We start from the raw sequence: 18,812 nt of genomic DNA, 5'->3' as shown, positions 1-18,812 counted from the left end.
GTGCATGCTAGGCAAGCACTCTACCACTAGGCCAAACTCCCAGCCCCATGACCGGTAACTTTTATCTACAAAAGGTCACCCAAATTATCTGAGAGTTAATATGATATGACAATGTTTTCACCTCTGATAATTGTGAGGTATCTTGTTGAAGACAATGATACCGTGGTGCAGAGTGATAGAGTACTAGCCTTGAGAACAAAGAAGCTCAGGGACAGCACCCAGGCCCTGAGTTCAAGCCCTACAACGGACAAAAGAAAAGCATACTGATATTTATGCTATATATTTATTATGGACATATGTGTGCTTATTAACCATTTAACACTAGAAATTCATCATTTCTGTTAGAGTCCTATACTGCCTAGATGTACTGACTAGGATATCTACAAAAGCCTTTTAAAGCTTTCACCCTGATAGTCCTTCGTCACCTTCATAGGAAAAATCCTGTCCATTTCCAACACTTCAGCCACCCTGGTGACAGTGACTATGGAGAGGTACAAGTCATGGGTGGAGAAGAGGCAGATTGCCAGCCTGAATGCCCCTATGGAACATCTTGCTACAGGTAAGGAAACTGAGTATTGGCTGACCCCAACTTCTCTTCTTTTTCTAAAATTTATTTTTTCTTATCTTTAAATAGTTGTACAAAGGAGTCAGTTCACGATGACCAATTTATGTATATAGTGCCTCTTGATTAGTGTCACCCTTTTATTACTCTCTCCCCCATCTTTCCCAACCCTATTCATCCTCGCTAATTTCTTCGTTTTATTTTCATGTCTATACATTACCTTAAACTCATTTTGAGCAGATTTTCATCTCAAGCCAATAGCTTTTAAACATCCATAGATAAAAGATTTTCATTTTTTAAAAATTTATTTTCTATTTTATTGTAATTAGTAAAAGGGTTACATGATATTTGCCAGATAGAAGGTGCATTAATTCACATACATTGATACCCTTTCACATGTCTTGGTACCCATTTCCCTCCCCCCCAACCCCCCACCCGTCTTGGTTTTCCCCCCTTCCCTATCAAATTTCAAATATCTAAATACAAATAAATTCAATATATCAGATAACAAAGTGAGATACTATAACAATATGAGATAACCAAGGGACAGCAAAGGAGATGAGAGACAACATAGTACATTAAGGACAACAATCATTCATTATATGGCTTTTGTTTCAATATCCTGGAGGTCCTTTCAATTAGCTTCACATTATATGGCCTTATGTATCAAGATTTTGCTCTATTGCAGATCTCTGCTAGTAGAGCCCAAGGTTTCTACTGATTATGACGAATGAGGGAAACCATTGAGCCTAAGTTCCCTTGAGTCTGGCTTACTTCACTTAATATGATTTTTTCTAAGTCTTTCCATTTCCTAACAAATGGGGTGATGTCATTCTTTCTGACAGCAGCATAGAATTCCATTGTGTACAAATACCACAACTTGTTGATCCACTCATCAACTGAGGGACATCTAGGTTGGTTCCATATCTTTGCTATGGTGAATAGTGCTGCAATGAACATTGTTGTGCTAGTGGATTTAGTATGTCCTTGTTTCTGGATGGTTGGGTAAATGCCAAGTAGTGGAATTGCTGGGTCATAGGGGAGTTCTATGTTTAGCCTTTTGAGGCACTGCCACACTGCTTTCCATAGTGGTTGAATGAGTTTGCACTCCCACCAACAGTGTAGTAGTGATCCCTCCTAGCCGCATCCCCTCCAGCATCTGTTATTATTCGTTTTCCTGATCCTGGCCATTCTAACTGGAGTGAGGTGAAATCTTAGCGTTGTTTTGATTTGCATTTCTTTCATGACCAGAGATGTTGAGCATTTCTTCATGTGTCTATAGGCCATTTTTGTTTCTTCTTCAGAGAAGACTCTCTTTAAGTCTTTGGCCCATTTTTTAATGGGATGGTTGTTACTTTGGAGGTTAGTTTTGGAGTGATTCAATTTTTTGAGTTGTTGATATATTTTAGATATGAGGCCTTTGTCCATTGTTTGTTTGGTGAAGATTTTCTCCCACTCTGTAGGCTTCCTAATTAGTTTACTAGCTATGTCCTTTGCCATACAAAAGCTCTGCAGTTTAATGCAGTCCCACTTATCCAGCCTTTCTCTGATTTGTTGTGATTCTTGGTCCTTATTAAGAAAGTTTCGACCTGTGCCAAGGAGGCCTAGTGTATCTCCTATTCCTTCCTGTAGAGGTTTCAGTGTGTCAGCTTTTACCTCCAGGTCTTTGATCCATTTGGAGTTAATTCTAGTGCAAGGTGACAAAGAAGGATCCAGCTTTAGTTTTCTGCAGGTGCTTAACCAGTTCTGCCAGCACAACTTGTTGAAGAGGCTGTCTTTCTTCCATTCTATTTTTTTGGCTCCCTTGTCAAAGATTAGGTGGCCATAGGTCTGTGGTTTAATATCTGGGTCCTCAGTTCTATTCCATTGGTCTTCAGGCCTGTTCTTGTGCCAGTACCAGGCTGTTTTGATAATTATAGCTCTGTAATAGAGTCTGAAGTTTGGAATTGAAATTCCTCTGGCGCCGTTCTTTCTGCTAAGAAGTGTTTTTGCTATACGGGGTCTTTTATTATTCCATATGAAATTTGGGATATTGATGGGTATTATGTTGAATTTATAGATAGCTCTTGGCAAGATTGTCATTTTCACAATGTTGATTCTTCCAATCCAGGAGCATGGGAGGTTTTTCCATTTCCTTCGTTCTGCTTTAATTTCCTTTTTTAGGGTTTTCAAGTTTTCGTCAAAAAGGTCCTTTACATTCTTAGTTAAGCTAATTCCTAGGTACTTTATTTTCTTTGAGGCTATTGCAAAAGGAGTTTCTTTCCTGATTATTGCCTCGTTCCTCTCACTGTTGGCGTAAAGGAAGGCAGTTGATTTTTGAGGGTTGATTTTATAGCCTGCTACTCTTCCAAAGTTTTGAATCAGCTCAAGGAGCTTGGGAGTAGAGTCTATAGGATTCTTTCAATACAGAATCATGTCATCTGCAAAGAGGGATAGTTTTATTTCCTTTTTCCCTACTTGGATCCCCTTTATGCTTGCTTCTTGCCTTATTGCACTGGCTAGGAATTCTAGTACTATGTTAAAGAGTAGTGGAGAGAGTGGGCATCCTTGTCTCGTTCCTGATTTTAGAGGGAATGGCTTTAGATTTTCACCATTAAGTGTAATGCTAGCAGTGGGTTTCTCATACGCAGCCTTTATTACATTGAGGAATGTTCCATGGATTCCTAGTTTCTCCAGAGCTTTTAACATAAAGGGGTGTTGGATCTTGTCAAATGCCTTTTCCGCGTCTATTGAGACAATCATGTGATTTTTGTCCTTGCTCCTGTTGATGTGTTGAATTATATTAATTGATTTGCGTATGTTGAACCAGCTTTGCCTCCCCGTGATGAATCCAGTTTGATCATTGTGTATAATTTTTTTGATGAGTTGTTGTAGACGGTTGGCCAGTATTTTGTTGAGAAGTTTTGCATCGATGTTCATCAAAGAGATAGGTCTATAGTTCTCTTTCTTTGATGAATCTCTGTTTGGTTTGGGGCTGAGGGTTATACTGGCTTCATAGAATGAGTTTGGTAAGGAACCTTCATTTTCAATTTCGTTGAAGAGCTTGAGGAGTATTGGTGTGAGCTCTGCTTTGAAGACCTTATAGAATTCAGCAGTGAATCCATCTGGCCCTGGGCTTTTCTTAGGTGGAAGTTCTCTAATTGCCATTTCTGTTTCAGAGCTTGAAATAGGCCTGTTGAGTTGGGTTAGTTCTTCTTGGTTCAGTGTGGGTATGTTAACATTGGCTAGGAATTCATCCATTTCTTCTAGAGTCTCAAATTTGTTGGCGTAAAGGTTTGAGAAGTATTCCCTCATGATATTCTGGATCTTGGTAATTTCTGTCATGATATTACCATTTTCATCTGCGATTTTGTTTATTTCGATATGCTCTCTTCTTTTTTTGGTAAGATTTGATAAGGGCTTGTCAATTTTAATTCTTTCAAAGAACCAACTCCTTGTTTTGTTGATTCTTTCTATAGTTTTTTTGGATTCCAAATCATTTAATTCTGCTTTGATTTTAATTATTTGCTTTCTTCTACTGGGATGAGGGTTGGTTTGTTGCTCTTTTTCCAGGAGCTTAAGGTGAGACATTAACTTGTTGGTTTGCAATTTTTCCAACTTGTTGTTGTAGGCACTCAGCGCTATAAATTTTCCTCTGAGTACTGCCTTTGCTGTGTCCCAAAGGAGTTGGTATTTTGTGTGCTCCTTACTGTTAAATTTCATAAACTGTTGGATTTCTGTTCTGATCTCTTCGATGACCCATTGGTGATTCAACAATGTGTTGTTCAGTCTCCATGAGTTACCGGGTTTTCATTGGTGGAGATGTGTGTTCAGTTCCAATTTGATGCCTTTGTGGTCTGAGTGTGTACATGAAATAATTTCAGTGTTTCTTAATCTGTCCAGGTTTGTTTTATGGCCTAAGATGTGATCTATTTTGGAAAATGTTCCATATGCTGCTGAGAAAAACGTATATTGTGTTGTTGCTGGGTGGAATATTCTGGAGATGTCTGTTAGATCTAGTTGGTCTATATAGTTGTTCAGTTCTAAGGTTTCTCTGTTGAGTTTTTGCCTTGTTGATCTGTCCATAGGTGAGAGTGGTGTGTTAAAGTCACCGACAGTCACTGTATTTCGATCTATGTATGGTTTCAGTGTAAGTAAAGTTTGCTTGATGAAGTTCGGACCTCCGGGATTGGGTGTGTAAATATTTAGGATCGTTATGTCTTCCTGGAGGAAAGATCCCTTTAGTAGTATGTAGTAACTTTCTTTGTCTTTTCTTACTAATTTCAGTTTGAAGTCTATTTTATCTGATATGAGGATGGCAACTCCAGCCTGTTTATGGGGGCCGTTAGCTTGATAGAGTTTATTCCAACCTCTCATTTTCAAAAGATGATTGTTTTTTGGGGTAAGATGTGTCTCTTGAAGACAGCAGAACAATGGCTCTTGCTTTTTGATCCAACTAGACAGCCTATGCCATTTAATTGGAGAGTTAAGTCCATTGATATTGAGAGTTAGGATTGAGAGATATTTATTAGTTCCTACCATTTTTAAAAGTTTTTATTAGGGCCTGTGTCTTGACAGTTCTTGTGGTCCTTAGATGGTATGCTGTTTAGGTGCCATTTCTTTCCCTATATTGCATTTATTTTGGTTTTCTATGTATGGAACATCTTTGAGAATTCTCTGTAGTGTTGGTTTTGTTGCGACATATTGTTGCAGCTTTTCCCTGGAATGGAATGTTTTTATTGTTTCCTCAGTTATGAATGAGAGCTTAGCTGGGTACAGTATTCTTGGTTGGTAGTTATTTGACTTAAGGGCATGACATATATGCTTCCAGTCACTTCTTGCTTGCATGGTCTCTGCTGAGAAATCTGGGGTTATTGTGATTGGTTTTCCTTTATAGGTTACTGAACCCTTTTCCCTGGCTGCCTTTAGGATCCTTTTTTTGGTTTCTATTGATCCAGTTCGGATTACGATGTGGCGGTGGGATGTTCTTTTCTGGTCAGGTCTGTTTGGGGTTCTAAAAGCTTCTTGTATCTGGATGGGCCTGCCCTTGTGGATATTTGGGAAATTCTCTGAGATGATTCCCTGAAGTATATTTCCAATACCATTGACCTCTTTCTCCACGCCCTCCTGAATACCAATTAGGCTTCCTAATTGTATCTTGGACCTCCTGAAGCGCTCTCTCATTTTTCCTAGATGTGGATTGACTCATTTTCTGTTCTTTCTCTATAATAACTAAATTATCTTCAGCCCCAGAAATTCTCTCCTCTGCATTGTCTAACCTGCTATCAAAGGTATCTAATTTATTTTTCATCTCCCTTGCTTCTAATTGCTCATTTTTGATGCCTTGCATCTCTTCTTTTAGATCATGTATGGATTTCTTTAGCTCCTTGATTTCCATTTGAGTGGTTAGCTCAGTAGCTTTATTTTCTTTTTTTTTTTTTTTTTTGTTTTTTGGCCCCCTTCTCTTTCTGCCCCGCTCGATCCGGCCCCGCTCGCTCCGGCCCCGCTCGCTCCACCCCGCTCGCTCCGGCCCTGCTTGCTCCGGTCAGGCTCGCTCTCGCATGCTCCTGGCCCCGCTCGCTCTGGCCCTGCTCGCTTCCGCCTGGCTCGCTCCAGCTTGCTCCTGGCCCCGCTCGCTCCGGCCCGGCCCTGCTCCTGGCTTGCTCTGGCCCCGCTCGCTCCGGCCCGGCCAGCTCTCGCTTGCTCCTGGCTCTGCTCGCTCCGGCCCCTTCTCGCTCTGGCCCCGCTCGCTCCGGCCTCGCTGGCTCTGGCTCGGCTCGCTCCCGCACACTCCGGCCCTGCTCGCTCCGCCCCGCTTGCTCTGGCCACCACTCGGTTGGGCTCCGCTTGCTTGCTTTCGCTCTCTGTCGCTTGTTGCAGTCTCGTCTCTGCCACTTCCGGCTTGGTTGTGTCTCGTCTCTGCCACTTCCGGCTTGGTTGTGTATGTGGGATACCGAGGAATCAAACCCGGGTCTTTGTGCATTCTAGGCAAGCACTTTAACCACTAGGACAAACTCCCGGGCCCCAGTAGCTTTATTTTCTTTGAACATTTGCTGGAGTTTGGTCACCTTTTTATTTGTGGATTCTATGAATTCATCCATCTTTCTTTGAAAAACCTTTATTGTGGCCTCCTTTATGGCTTCTTTTTCACTTATCACCTTGTTTATGGTTTCCTCTTATTCAGCTATGGCTTCCTCCCTTATCTCTTTCTTTATATTTTTACATTTTTCATTAATGATGTTTATCATTTGCATTTGTACAGCACTTGGAAGACTCTCCTCTAGGATTGCCAGTGACTGTTCCATTGGCTGTTTACATTGGGTGGGGGAGGTGGGAGGTGTTGTTTCCTGATTTGACATTTTTCTTGAGTTTCTTGTTCTGCCCATTTGAAAATGGGAGCAAGATTAATACTAAACACGATCTAGAGTCTGTAGCTGGCAGACTCTAGATGTTCACAAGTTTTGATTGGTGTTAACACTCTTTCTTTTTGTGCACTTACAGACCAGTCTAATACATCCACTGATAAGCGATTTATACCCAAAAAAATAAGCCTCTCAATCCAATCTCTATTGTCTTTAGGTCCCTCTGAGCCTAGAGAATAATTAAACACCTAGATATACAGTGTTGCTCAACAGCCATCAAGTGTAGTATAAGGGTTGAAAGACGAACAGAGGTCCAGAGATAGAAAAATAGAATGAGAGAGGTCAGGGGGTAAGTAAGTATCGTATTTGAGTACAAAGTTTGGAAAGTATTAGAATAAAACTTATGTGTTGCTGCACGACTAGCTCTTAGCCCAACCAGTGGCCTCACAGTGGACCATGGGATGGATCTGAGAGCTTCCGTCTGAGCCTGGTTGGCAGACATTTTCCTGTGCTGCTTCCAGGGGCGGCCCCAAGCCAAGGGTCTGGGGATTGAGAGTTTCAGGACCTCTCAGCAGGACCAGCAGGAGACCCCTCTGTTCCCAGGGACGGAGCCCAGCTGGGGACATGGGCTCCAAGGGCGGAGCCACGCCTTTTTGGTTCTCAGAAGGGGAGCTTGGCTGCTGGTCGGCCCTTCAGATCCCTGCTGTGTTTTCACTGCTTTGTCAGAGTCTGTGACTGTGGGGGGCCCCTCGGTGCTGTCTTGCTCAGGATTCCCAGCTGGAGGATGCCCTGCTCAAGAATTGAGGGGGGGCAGATGCTGGCTCCTATTTTCCTGCACCCCCTACCCACTGTTGTAAAGCAGGGTCCCAACGCCCTCCACTCTCCAGATCCAGTGGCCTGGGAGAGGAGCCTGGTGGGCGGGTGGGAGCTGGGACAGCTCCGCCTCCCCTGGTGGGGTGCTGAGTCTTAGGGTCCGCCCACTTGTCAGTCTCCAGTCAGAGGGCTGGGGGTTGAGCCCGTTGTGCAGGTGGGAGTTGGGACAGCCCCGCCTCCCTTGGTGGATGCTGGGTCTTAGGTAGCCTGCCTGTCAATCTCCAGTCAATGGCCTGAGGGAGGGGGCTGTTGAGGGGAGGGACAGGATTCTAAATTCCTTGCCCCCCTGCTCCCGCCAGTCTTTCTCGGGCGGGGTGTTGGGGTCTGAGTTAAGTTCTATTGCTTGGCACCCGCTCCGCTTTCCCGATGTGTTTGGGGACGCGCTGTATTGCTGTATTACTCATGCCTCTGCGTCCGTCTGCGGGTGCTCCATGGTGGTGGGGAGTCTTTCACTCCCCTCGGGTCTCTGCTGCCGCCTGTGTTCTGCGTCTGGGTTCCACTGCTTGCTGTTCTGGTTCCGCATCTGGGTTCTGCTGCTTCCGCTGTTCTTGGCCCAGTTCTGTGCTGGTTTCTGTAGCAGTTGGGCTCCCAGCCTGGTGCCCTCCACTGCCGCCGCTTTTCATGGCTGGAGCCAGCGCCAGCCGCCGCTTTCCTGGCATGGAGCTGGCACCCGCTCAAGCCGCTTTTCGCGGCTTTCCGCGGCTTTGGGCGAGAGGTGGGGGAGGGGTCCTCTTGTTCCGAATTCTTTGAGAAAGTTGGATGTGAGCTTTATCTGGATTTCTTTTCCGGTTTGAGTCCTTCTCCATTGCTTTTTGAGTTTGTTGTTGTGGATTTCTTAAGGTAGTTGGCTCGTGGGACTCCCTGGTTCTCTCTTCTTGTCAGAGAGAGCTAGGCAGCGTCCCTATTGTCTCGGCGCCATCTTCCTTCTTTCAAAATTTTCATTTTGTTAATAGGTAGAATGATGTTTCTTTTAGATGATCATAAACTGTAGAGGTTTCAAATATTATAAGTTGCTGAAATTATCTTTATTTCTGACTTTAGAATGCAGGTCAGGTAATATAAGACCTTGGGGATGTTATCTCTGACTTTCTGCCTTCTTAACTTCTCCTACTTTATTATTCTTGCTAACACCTAAAACTCAATCATAACAGAAGAGTGAGAAAGCCTCTCTATGTTTCTCTGTACCATACATAGAGTAGGGCTTGAATTTTGAGAATGTTTTCTTATCAGCATGTCTTACTCTAGGCAGTAAGGATCTAGACAGCAAAGGATCTTGTCCTTGTCAAAAATTTTATTAACAAATTGAATTTGAATTGAACTGAACTACCAATGTCAACATGGAGAGTATCATACTAGAACAACATCTTTGTGGTGTGACTTCAGGAGCTTGAGTTTGCCAGGCAGACCCTCTGTCACTTGAGCCTTTCTCATAGCTCTTTTTGGTATTCAGTTTTTCTTTGGATAGGTTCTTATACCTTTATAAGCCTCAGACTTTGATTATACTCTTACTTTCCTTGTAGTTGAGATTATAAACGTGCATCACCACAGCTGGTTTATTGTGGTAGCTCACTAACTTTTTACCTAGGCTGGCCTTGAACTTTGATCCTTTTTTTCTTTTTTCTTTTTTTTTTTTTGCCTGTCCTGGGCTTGAGCTCAGGGACTGAGCACTGTCCTTGGATTTTCTCAAGGCTAGAGCTCTACCACTTGAGCCTCAGCACCATTTCTGGCTTTTTCCTCTGTATGTGGTACTGAGGAATCAAACCCCTGTCTTCGTGCATGCTAGGCAAGCAAGCACTCTACCACTAGGCCAAACTCCTGGCCCAACTTTGATCCTTTCAGTCTCTATTATCCTGCTGAAATTACAGGAGTTGTATGCTATGCCTAGCCCAATATAGCCATTTGTTCTAGATAATTTCAAATATGGCCACCTAAAGTTGTCACTGCGTTAATGATTGTGGTTTTCAATCAGAGGACAAAATTAGTTTCTGAAACTGGAAAGGAAAAGAAAACGTGATGTTTTACCACCTGAAAAGTAAATGCTCTACTGAACAAGCAGAAAGAGAATCCTATAGATAATAAGAGGATATTATGATTGACTTTGCCAATAAAATGGAAAATTTAAGAGAAATGGGACAGCCTTCTAGAAAAATACAACCTTAAAAAGCAGATGTAAGAAAAAAGAAAGTGAAACAGTTCTATAACCTTAGAGATACTAAGTGCATAACTAAATGCATTCAGAGGAATTACAGGTCATATTTGCTTTTATGGCAAGTTGTATTACTTATTTTAAGAAAAAATTATTGCATACAGATAAAAATAACTCATAATAAGTTGTGACAAAACCCAACAAGAATGATACAAGAAAGGAAAGATTACAAGATAAGCTTACTTTTCAGAGTAGTTGTAAGTACCAGGAAAGAACTAAAAACTGATTCAGCCTATAAATAAGAAGGAAAATTCAATGTGACCAGATGGGATTATTTAGGAAGGAATTTTTAAAGGAATACATGTTTTAATACTAAAAATACCATATGATCAGGATAAGTAGAAATTAATGGACATCTCTCCAGTGACAAAAATCAGCATTTATTCATGATAAAAATGAATTACAAGCTGGGTGTGGAGACTCATGCCTGTAATCCTCAGGAGGCTGAGATCTGAGGATCAAGGTTCAAAGCCAGCCCGGGCACAAAAGAACCTGGGACTCTTATTTCCAATTAACCTCTAGAAAATGGGAAATGGGGCTTGGCTCAAGGGTAGGGTGGTAGCCTTGTGCTAAAGAGGTCAGGGACAGGGGCCAGGCCAAGTTCAAGCCACATGACCCACAAAAAAAAAACAAAACAAAACAAAACAAAAAAACCCTACAAAACAGAGATGGAAAGGAGCTTCTGTATTATAAGGGATATTTACATAAACTGCAGCAATGTTCTTGGAAGTAACATACTAAGATGTTCTTTTGACATCAGAAATTAGACAAGGTATTTCCATTTCCATCTTTGCAGTGGAAATTCAAAGCAAGTATTGCTGGGGCCAGCCGGCAGCAAACCAGGGTTCGCAGATTGGGGTTCCTGAAATAGGGGGCAAGGACCAGGAAGAAAAAGAAGAGAGACAGACACACCGGGTCCGGGATGTCTGCAGTCCAGGAAAAGACTGCCGAGACTGCCTTGTGTTTATTTTCCACTCCAGCCTCTTCCCTCCTTGAGACCCCGGGAACTTCCAGGTGTTACATTCATATGGTAAATCTCAGGTCATTTAAACAGAATAAGGCCAGAAAACAATAAGACAATAAAGCCATTGTCTGATGCAAATCAAGGTACAGTTTGATTCCACTCTGGCTCCCAACAAAGTATGACAGGACAAGACAAAAAACTGGATAAGTCTTGAAAGGAAACTTACAAAATTTACAGATTATTACTGTATCATAGGAAATACAAAGTAGCCTTCTGGGGCCTGGAGTTTGGCCTAGTGGTAGAGTGCTTGCCTAGCATGCACGAAGACCCGGGTTTGATTCCTCGGTACCACGTACATAGAAAAAAGCTGTAAGTGGTGCTGAGGCTCAAGTGGTAAAGCTCTAGTCCAAGGACAGGGCTCATGCCCTGAGCTCAAGCCCAGGACTGGCAAAAAAAAAAAAACCAAAGTAGCCTTCCAATGAATTATAAATATTAATAAGTGCTTTGCAAGGTTTTTGGATATAAAGATCAATGTATGAAATCAATTGAATTTCTATATTCCAATGCCAACCAGTTAGGAAATAAAAGTTAAAGATATTTATAACATCAAAAAGTATCAGATTCTTAGGAATAAGTATAAGCATAAAGCATTTCTTGAGAAACTATAAAATTTCAATGAGAGAAAAAGTTTTCAGAAAGACAAACCTCCTATTTATTTGTTTTACTATAATGGATGACAGGCATGCATTACCATGTCCAGATTGCTCTACTTAAATCAAGTGTTGCAATTTTTGTTCCTCGGCTGGCCTGTACCCATAGTCTTTCTGATCTCATTTGACAAGCTGTGTGCCACTATGCCCAGGGATTGATTGGCATGAAGTCTCATGAGATTTTTTTTGCCTGAATTTATCTCAAATCATAAGCCTTCTGATTTCTATCTCCTGAGTCACTATAATTACAGCTAAGAGCCACTAGTATTCAGCTTAAATGAATCCTTAATACTATTTAAAGTCCTATCAAATATGTCACTTTATAGTATTATAATTCTGTCATATATGTAAGAATCTGTAGGGTTTTTTTTCTTAGTTATAAGAGCATTGGTTCACCATGGTGCCTTATGTTTTTTCTAGAAGCAAAATCCGAATGTGTCTATTCTGGAGAAAAGCACAAAGACTTGATAAAACAAATGGTGTAAAACATTGCTGTATCTATGAATCTCTAAAAAAAAAGGTCAGAGCAGAAAATAGTCAACAGAAATGATTGTAAGGCCACTAGCCTACTAATGCTAACAAATGTGTTCACATTTGTGTCTGATCATATCTATATAACTAGGGACTGTTTTTTTCCTACTGAATTGTTTTATATCCTGATTCTAGTTGCAAATAAAAACTGAAGTTTTTTCTCTTGTCAGTTTTATTTATTGAGAGACTTTTGCAGAATGTGAGATATTGTTGCTTACTTTACCTACTGTTTCAAAAATAAGGAAATAGGATGATTGAATTTGTATGACAAAGCTGTTAAGGTCAAAATCAAATCTTCCTTCTCCTCCAGAACAGAATTGATCTTGCCAATACTTCAGTCATGGCTTTCTAAAATAGTCGTGGTAATCATTATTTTAATATAATGACAAAGTATAGTTAAAAAACAAGAAACCTACATAGTAACAGAACAACAAAAAAGTATTATTATACTTTAGTAGAAAGAATAAGAAACCTTCAGATAAATTAATTTGAAGAAATCATTAATTTTTTAGTTAAATAAGATAATAGAAATTTGAATTGCAGAACAATAATATGTATTTGTATATCGTCTTCTCACAATTATCATTATTATACAAAATAATATTAGGTTTATTATTATCATAAGTAAAGTTATATTATCAGTTTCCTCTTTAACATTCTATTTTTGTTTTTTCTTTGTGCTGGTACTGGGGCTTGAACTTAGGGCTTTGAGCTCTTGCTTTACTTTTTCCACTTAAGGCTGGCCTTCCATCATGTCAGCTATACCTCTACTCCCAAGTTTGTGCTGGATAATTAGAGATAAGAGTCTTTTTTGCCGAGGCTTGTTTCAAACTGTGATCCTTAGATTTCAGCCTCTAGTAACTAGATTACAGTTATGTGCCACAGGCCCGACTGCTTTAACATTTTTGAGAATCATTTACTATCTATGTATTGTTCAGTACTAGAAGTTGTTTTTACTATATCAGAGTGATAGAATGTTTCAATTTAGTTTGGTCAAAGCCGGTCATAGGCCTGCCAGTTTTTACTATAGCCACATATGAAAAATACTAAATTTTCACAAATCATAAAATAAGCCACTGAAATGATCAATAAACTGGCAAAAACTAGAAACAATGTTCACATTATTCTCTAATAGAAACAATATCTTAATTGAACACTAGGTTTATATTTATTATTATTATTTTGCTTCTCAGTCTTAATTTCTTGAATCTGTGAAACTTTGGTTTTTCTTTTTGATATATCTAGGTATACTCAGGGTTGTATATACTATGGTAAGTGGTCTTATACTGCATGCCAACTACTTACTTTTTCATGTTTTAAAAATTGTATTATCAAGTATTATCATGTAGGATCACAGTTTTGTCATTACAGAGCAAGCATGGAAGCAGGAAGCTGTGCATATGGGAATAGATCTCATTTTTTGCTATTTCATCCAAGGATGAAACAGGGAAAATAAATTTTGATAGCGTAATTAGATGAATATTGTAGTAAAAATAAAGATTTTTGTATCCTCTAATATAGAAGATTAGTGTTTAGAATAGGATATGTAGTTACAAAATTTTTTTTTCTGGACTATAAGCATTGTTAACATTTTCTGACAAAATTAAATTCTATTTGAAAATGATTATTTGAAAAAACTAGATGTTTTTCTTACTCATTTAACTGATTTCTTTTGTGCTATACACTGATTTTTGTTGAAAGACTCTCACTATTTAATGGATTTGATTAGTTTAAGGCACTTGTCTGAACTAGAACATTAGATACATAATGTCCAGCATAATCTAGTGATTGCTCTTCTTGTCTCTGACTCATTCCTTTCCTGTGGTGAGTAATAGGATTTTATGCATCACTCCTAGTCTTGGTAAATTAAGCACTAAATTCAATATATATGCATGAAAATGAATGAATCCATGTTAACCAACTTTTAAATTTTTTAATGTAAGGATAATGTGTAGAGGGGTTACAGTTATATTCATCAGATAGCAGGTGCATTACTTCTCGTACATTGATACCACTTCTCATGTTTGTGTCCCCGGTTCCCTCCCCTCCTAATCATCTTGTTTTCCCACATCACTTCAGATTTTAAAAATCATATGGACTTGTATATTATTCTAGGGAAAATTTGTCACCTTGATTTTTTAAAATTTAATTTTATTGTCCAAGTGATGAAAAGAGGGGCTACATGGGTTATACATAAAGTAATGGGTACATTTCCCATCAAACATTGGTATCCTCTGTCTCATTTTTCTCCCACTTTCCCTCCCCCTACCTTGATTTTTTTCATAGTTGCCACCTAGCTACAATGTAAGCTTATTTGGAAAAGATAGTATGTCTTTATGTCTATAAAATTACTAATATCTATGAAATGCTTAATAGCCCACAGCTATTCATTTATATTATTTCATCTAAACCTCAGAACAAAGAAATTAGTTATACCTTTGCCTTTCAGATAAAGAAAGAGGCTTAGTTCACAGATTTGCTATAAGTCAGTGGTTTAGTTTACATTCTGGCTAAGCTCTTCTGATTCTACAAGCTCTAAAGTTTAAAAAATAAGATAAAAATGGATATGAACAGGTCCACAATGGAGTGGTAGCTCTCTATTAAGCATTCGTGAACAACTCAGTGCTGCCAGATGACCTGAGTAACTGAGTTAAGTGTCTTATAGTGCTGAGCAAGTTGTACTTCAGCAACCTGTTACAACTGACGCCGCTTAATATGATTGTCAGATTTTCATCGTTTCATGGAGAAGCAATACCAATTGTTAATGGCAGGAAATTCTAAAATATTTTAGTTTTAGGTTTATGTAAAAAGACTCAGTGAGTACTTTGACTGTTTATAAGTGTGAGTGCCAAGCAATTTCAGCATATTGACAGTCATGTCAACGTAATAAGACAAGGAGTAGTCTGATATATATCCAATAGAAAAACTGCCTCTCAGAGGTATTTCCTTCTGATAAGCATCAGGATTCATATGCTGATGTTTACTAAATATAATAATTGTAAATTATCATTAACTATAAGAAGGTCGTTTTCAGTCCAGAAACTGCTTTTATTCCAATCAATGAGAATTAAAAACTTGCTTGTATTGCAAACGACTTTCACTTAAAAAAATGATTATTTTACCAAAAATTCATATGGAACAATAAAAGACCCCAAATAGCAAAAACAATTCTTAGCAGGAAGAACAGCACTGGAAGAATATCAATACCAAACTTCAAATGCTATTACCAAGCTGTACTAAAACAAACAGCTTGGTGCTGGCACAAGAACAGACCTGAGGACCAATGGAATAGAACAAAAGACCCAGAAATGAACCCACAGACCTATGGTCACTTAATCTTTGATAAGGGAGCCCAAAAAAGAACAGGGTGGAAGAAAGACAGCCTCTTCAACAAATGGTGCCCACAGAATTGGCTACACACATACAGAAAACTGAAGTTATATCCTTACATATCACCCTTCACCAGAATCAATTCCAAATGGATCAAAGACCTCCAAGTAAAAGCAGATCCCCTGAAAATGTTACAGGAAGGAATAGGAGAAATACTAGGGCACATTGCATAGCTCAAAACTTTCTTAATAAAGACCCAGAAGCACAATACATTAAAGAAAGGTTTGATAAATGGGATAGCATTAAACTACAGGGCTTCTGCATGGCAAAGGACATAGCAAGAAAAATAGCCCACAGATCAGGAAAAGAGCTTCCCTATCCATACAACAGTCAAGAGCCTCAAAAAATTGAATCTCCCTCAGAACGACCCTCTAAGAAACAACCACCCTATTAACAAGTGTGCTAAAAACAAAGAGAGACTTCTCTGAGAGGAAATAAGAATGGCCAATAGACTCATGAAGAAATGCTCAACATCTCTGGTCATAGAAGAAATGCAAATTAAAACTTGCAGATTCTATCTTACACCAATTAGAATGGCTGTTATTAAGAAATCTAATAACAACAGATGCTGGTGGGGATGTGGACATAAGGGAAAGCTATTACACTTGTTGGTGGGTGTGTAAACTTGTTTAACCACTCTGGGAGGCACTGTGACCCAGCAATCCCATTCCTGGGCATTTACACAAATGACCACAAACAAAACCACAGTAAAGCTACAAGCACAACTATATTCATTGCAGCATTATTACAATATTATTACAGTAGCTAAGATATGGAATCAGTACAGATGCCTCTTGGTAGATGAATGGATCAAGATACATACACAATGGAGTTGTATGTCTTCTTCGGAAAGAATGGATTGCCCCATTAGTAAGGAAATGGAAAGACATGGGAAAAATTATATTAAGGGAAGCCAGGCCCAAAGAAATGTAGGTTTCATGGTTTCTCTCATTTGTAAATACTACAATATGCCTATGGTATTTTTAACAGAGGATCTCAATAGCCTAGTCGCTAAGTGCACAGGGCCATATATGAAGTGTATCAAAATGATCTCCAAGAATTGGAAACAAGAGATGCTTTCTATGTCCTATATGCAGTTATTTTTTATTTTTCTCCTTTTGTTGTAGTTTTCTGTATGCTTTGTCTTGTATATAAATGTATCTGATCCATGGAAGGGAAAGGGAATCACAGAAGCAGCAGGACAAAGGATGATGTATTGATACTCAATAGACATTGTTTTGGAAATGCACTTTACCACTGGGCATGGGGGAAGAAGGGGAGTAGGTAAGAGTAAGCAGGAGAAAACAAGCAAGGGTATAACAGTGTTTAAAAAGAATGTACTCCTTACCTTACTTTTTTTTTTTTGCCAGACTTGGGGCTTGAACTCAGAGCCTGGGTACTATCCTTGGGCTTTCTCAAGGCTAGCACTCTACTCCTTGAGCCACAGCACCATTTCTGGCTTTTTCTGTGTATATGGTAATGAGGAATCAAACCATGGCCTCATGCATGCTAGGCAAGAAGCACTAGGCCATGCTCCCGACCCCCTTACCTTACTTTGTAACTTGTAAACCCCCCGTTCATCACCTTTACAATAAATTAAATTTAAAAAGAAGTTGTAAAGGTGATGAAACAAATGTCCATGTTTCCTATTTAATAGAAAAATACAGTTTATGACATGCTCTTATATAGAGAGAAATCCCTAAATACTCTACAAAAGTTTTGTTAGAACTAATAAATGAATTCAGTAAAGTTATAGGATATAAAATCATCATAAAAGTCATTAGAATATATAAACATTAATAGTGAACTATTGGAAAGCAAGATTAAGGAAACATATTTAATACCTACAAAAAATGCATAGGCTTAGTTTACCAATAAGGTGAAAATTTTTATAATTATGAATTTAAAGATTTAATATTGCTAATATATATTACCTAGAGTGGTTTGCTAATACATATTACTATAAAAATTCTCATGCTGCTGGGCAGTAGTGGCTCACATGTATAATTGCAGCTACTGATGTCACTGAGATCTGAGGATTGTGGTTCAAAGCCTTTAAATCTCAAATAACTATAGCTAGTAATCCTAAGACATCCGTATAGGTAGAATGTTAATAATTGAAGGATCTTATGAAAGTAATGGGACTTCACCATTGTATCCTTGTCCACAATTTTTAGTAGGTTTGGTTTTTTTTCAAACTGAAAAGTTACCAGATGTATAGGTTACTTCTCTTATTGTTGTGACCAACTTAAGGAAAGCAGGATACATTTTGGCATATGGTTTCAGTGGGTGCTGAGCATGGCTTCTTGACCCCATGCCATTGACCCAAATTTCCATGATTATGGGAGCATCTGATAGAAGAAGGCTGCTCACTTCCTCATGGATGTGAGGCAGAGAGAAGTGGAGGGGAAGGGGCTTTGGAGTATATATCCCAAGGACATGCTCTCAATAGCCTACTTTCTCCAGCTGGACCCCATCCTCAAAGTTTCCACAAACTCTGAACTAGGGACCAGGACCTCAACAAATGAGCCTTTGAAGGGATATTTCAGAGTTCATCTGTGGTGTCTAAAATAACCAGTCTCAAATGACCAGTAATATTTTTGCTAGATTCAGGATAAAGAAAACCCTTCATTTTTTGGTTCCTCTTCTACTAGTGCCCCAGCATTAATTATGCTTCATTAATATATGCAGCCTTAATATACTTACAGTGATGGAACTTAATGTTTAGTACGTTGCATGAGCATGTTCAGCAAGGAAAGATATTCCCACAAATCATCACTGCAGCTGTCCATCTTTATGGTTGTCCCTCACTTCTAAGTTATCCAGTTTATTTTTCTCAAGTCTGAAATTTCCTTTCTTTCAAAAGGTCAGATTTAGGTTAATTACCCCAACCATACAATCTTGAATAGAATCTTTTTTCCAGTGCTCAAAACTGTTGAGTTATGATCCTAATTAACTGAGCATTGCATTCCTGTAATGCTCAGTGTTCACATTATAGGAAAAGCTATAAGAAAGAGAAGACACTAATAATAACATCCAAGTGTCATTGACATCTGACTCAGGCTAGACATGAAATAAGTCCACTGTGACAATTTCTTGAATTGCTCAGTGAGTCAGTGATTAACATTAACACTTAGCAAGTACTCAAACTAAGGACTTATTATGTGTTATCTCATGGGGTCTCATAACAGCTTCATTTCTGTATAGGTTTGTTGATATCTTTTACAAACAAGGC

The 18,812-nt window shown here is 39.2% G+C and overlaps 1 protein-coding gene across 2 annotated transcripts in view; it reads left to right on the top strand.

Annotated features, from left to right (window-relative positions):
- The window catches only part of Aplf (aprataxin and PNKP like factor), a 61,507-nt gene that overhangs the window by 31,869 nt on the left and 10,826 nt on the right, over positions 1–18,812 (top strand). For both annotated transcript variants that reach the window (XM_090336768.1, XM_090336769.1), the window contains one exon: positions 434–559. In XM_090336768.1, coding sequence (XP_090192894.1) covers positions 434–559 — 126 coding nt within the window. The remainder of the gene's footprint in view (positions 1–433; positions 560–18,812) is intronic.

Source organism: Megascapheus bottae, chromosome 7 (assembly GCF_031878675.1).
Source record: "Megascapheus bottae isolate mThoBot1 chromosome 7, mThoBot2.hap1, whole genome shotgun sequence".
Lineage (NCBI taxonomy): Eukaryota > Metazoa > Chordata > Mammalia > Rodentia > Geomyidae > Megascapheus > Megascapheus bottae.
The sequence above is the reverse complement of the archived record's forward strand: the minus strand, read 5'-3'. Positions and strand labels throughout refer to the sequence as shown.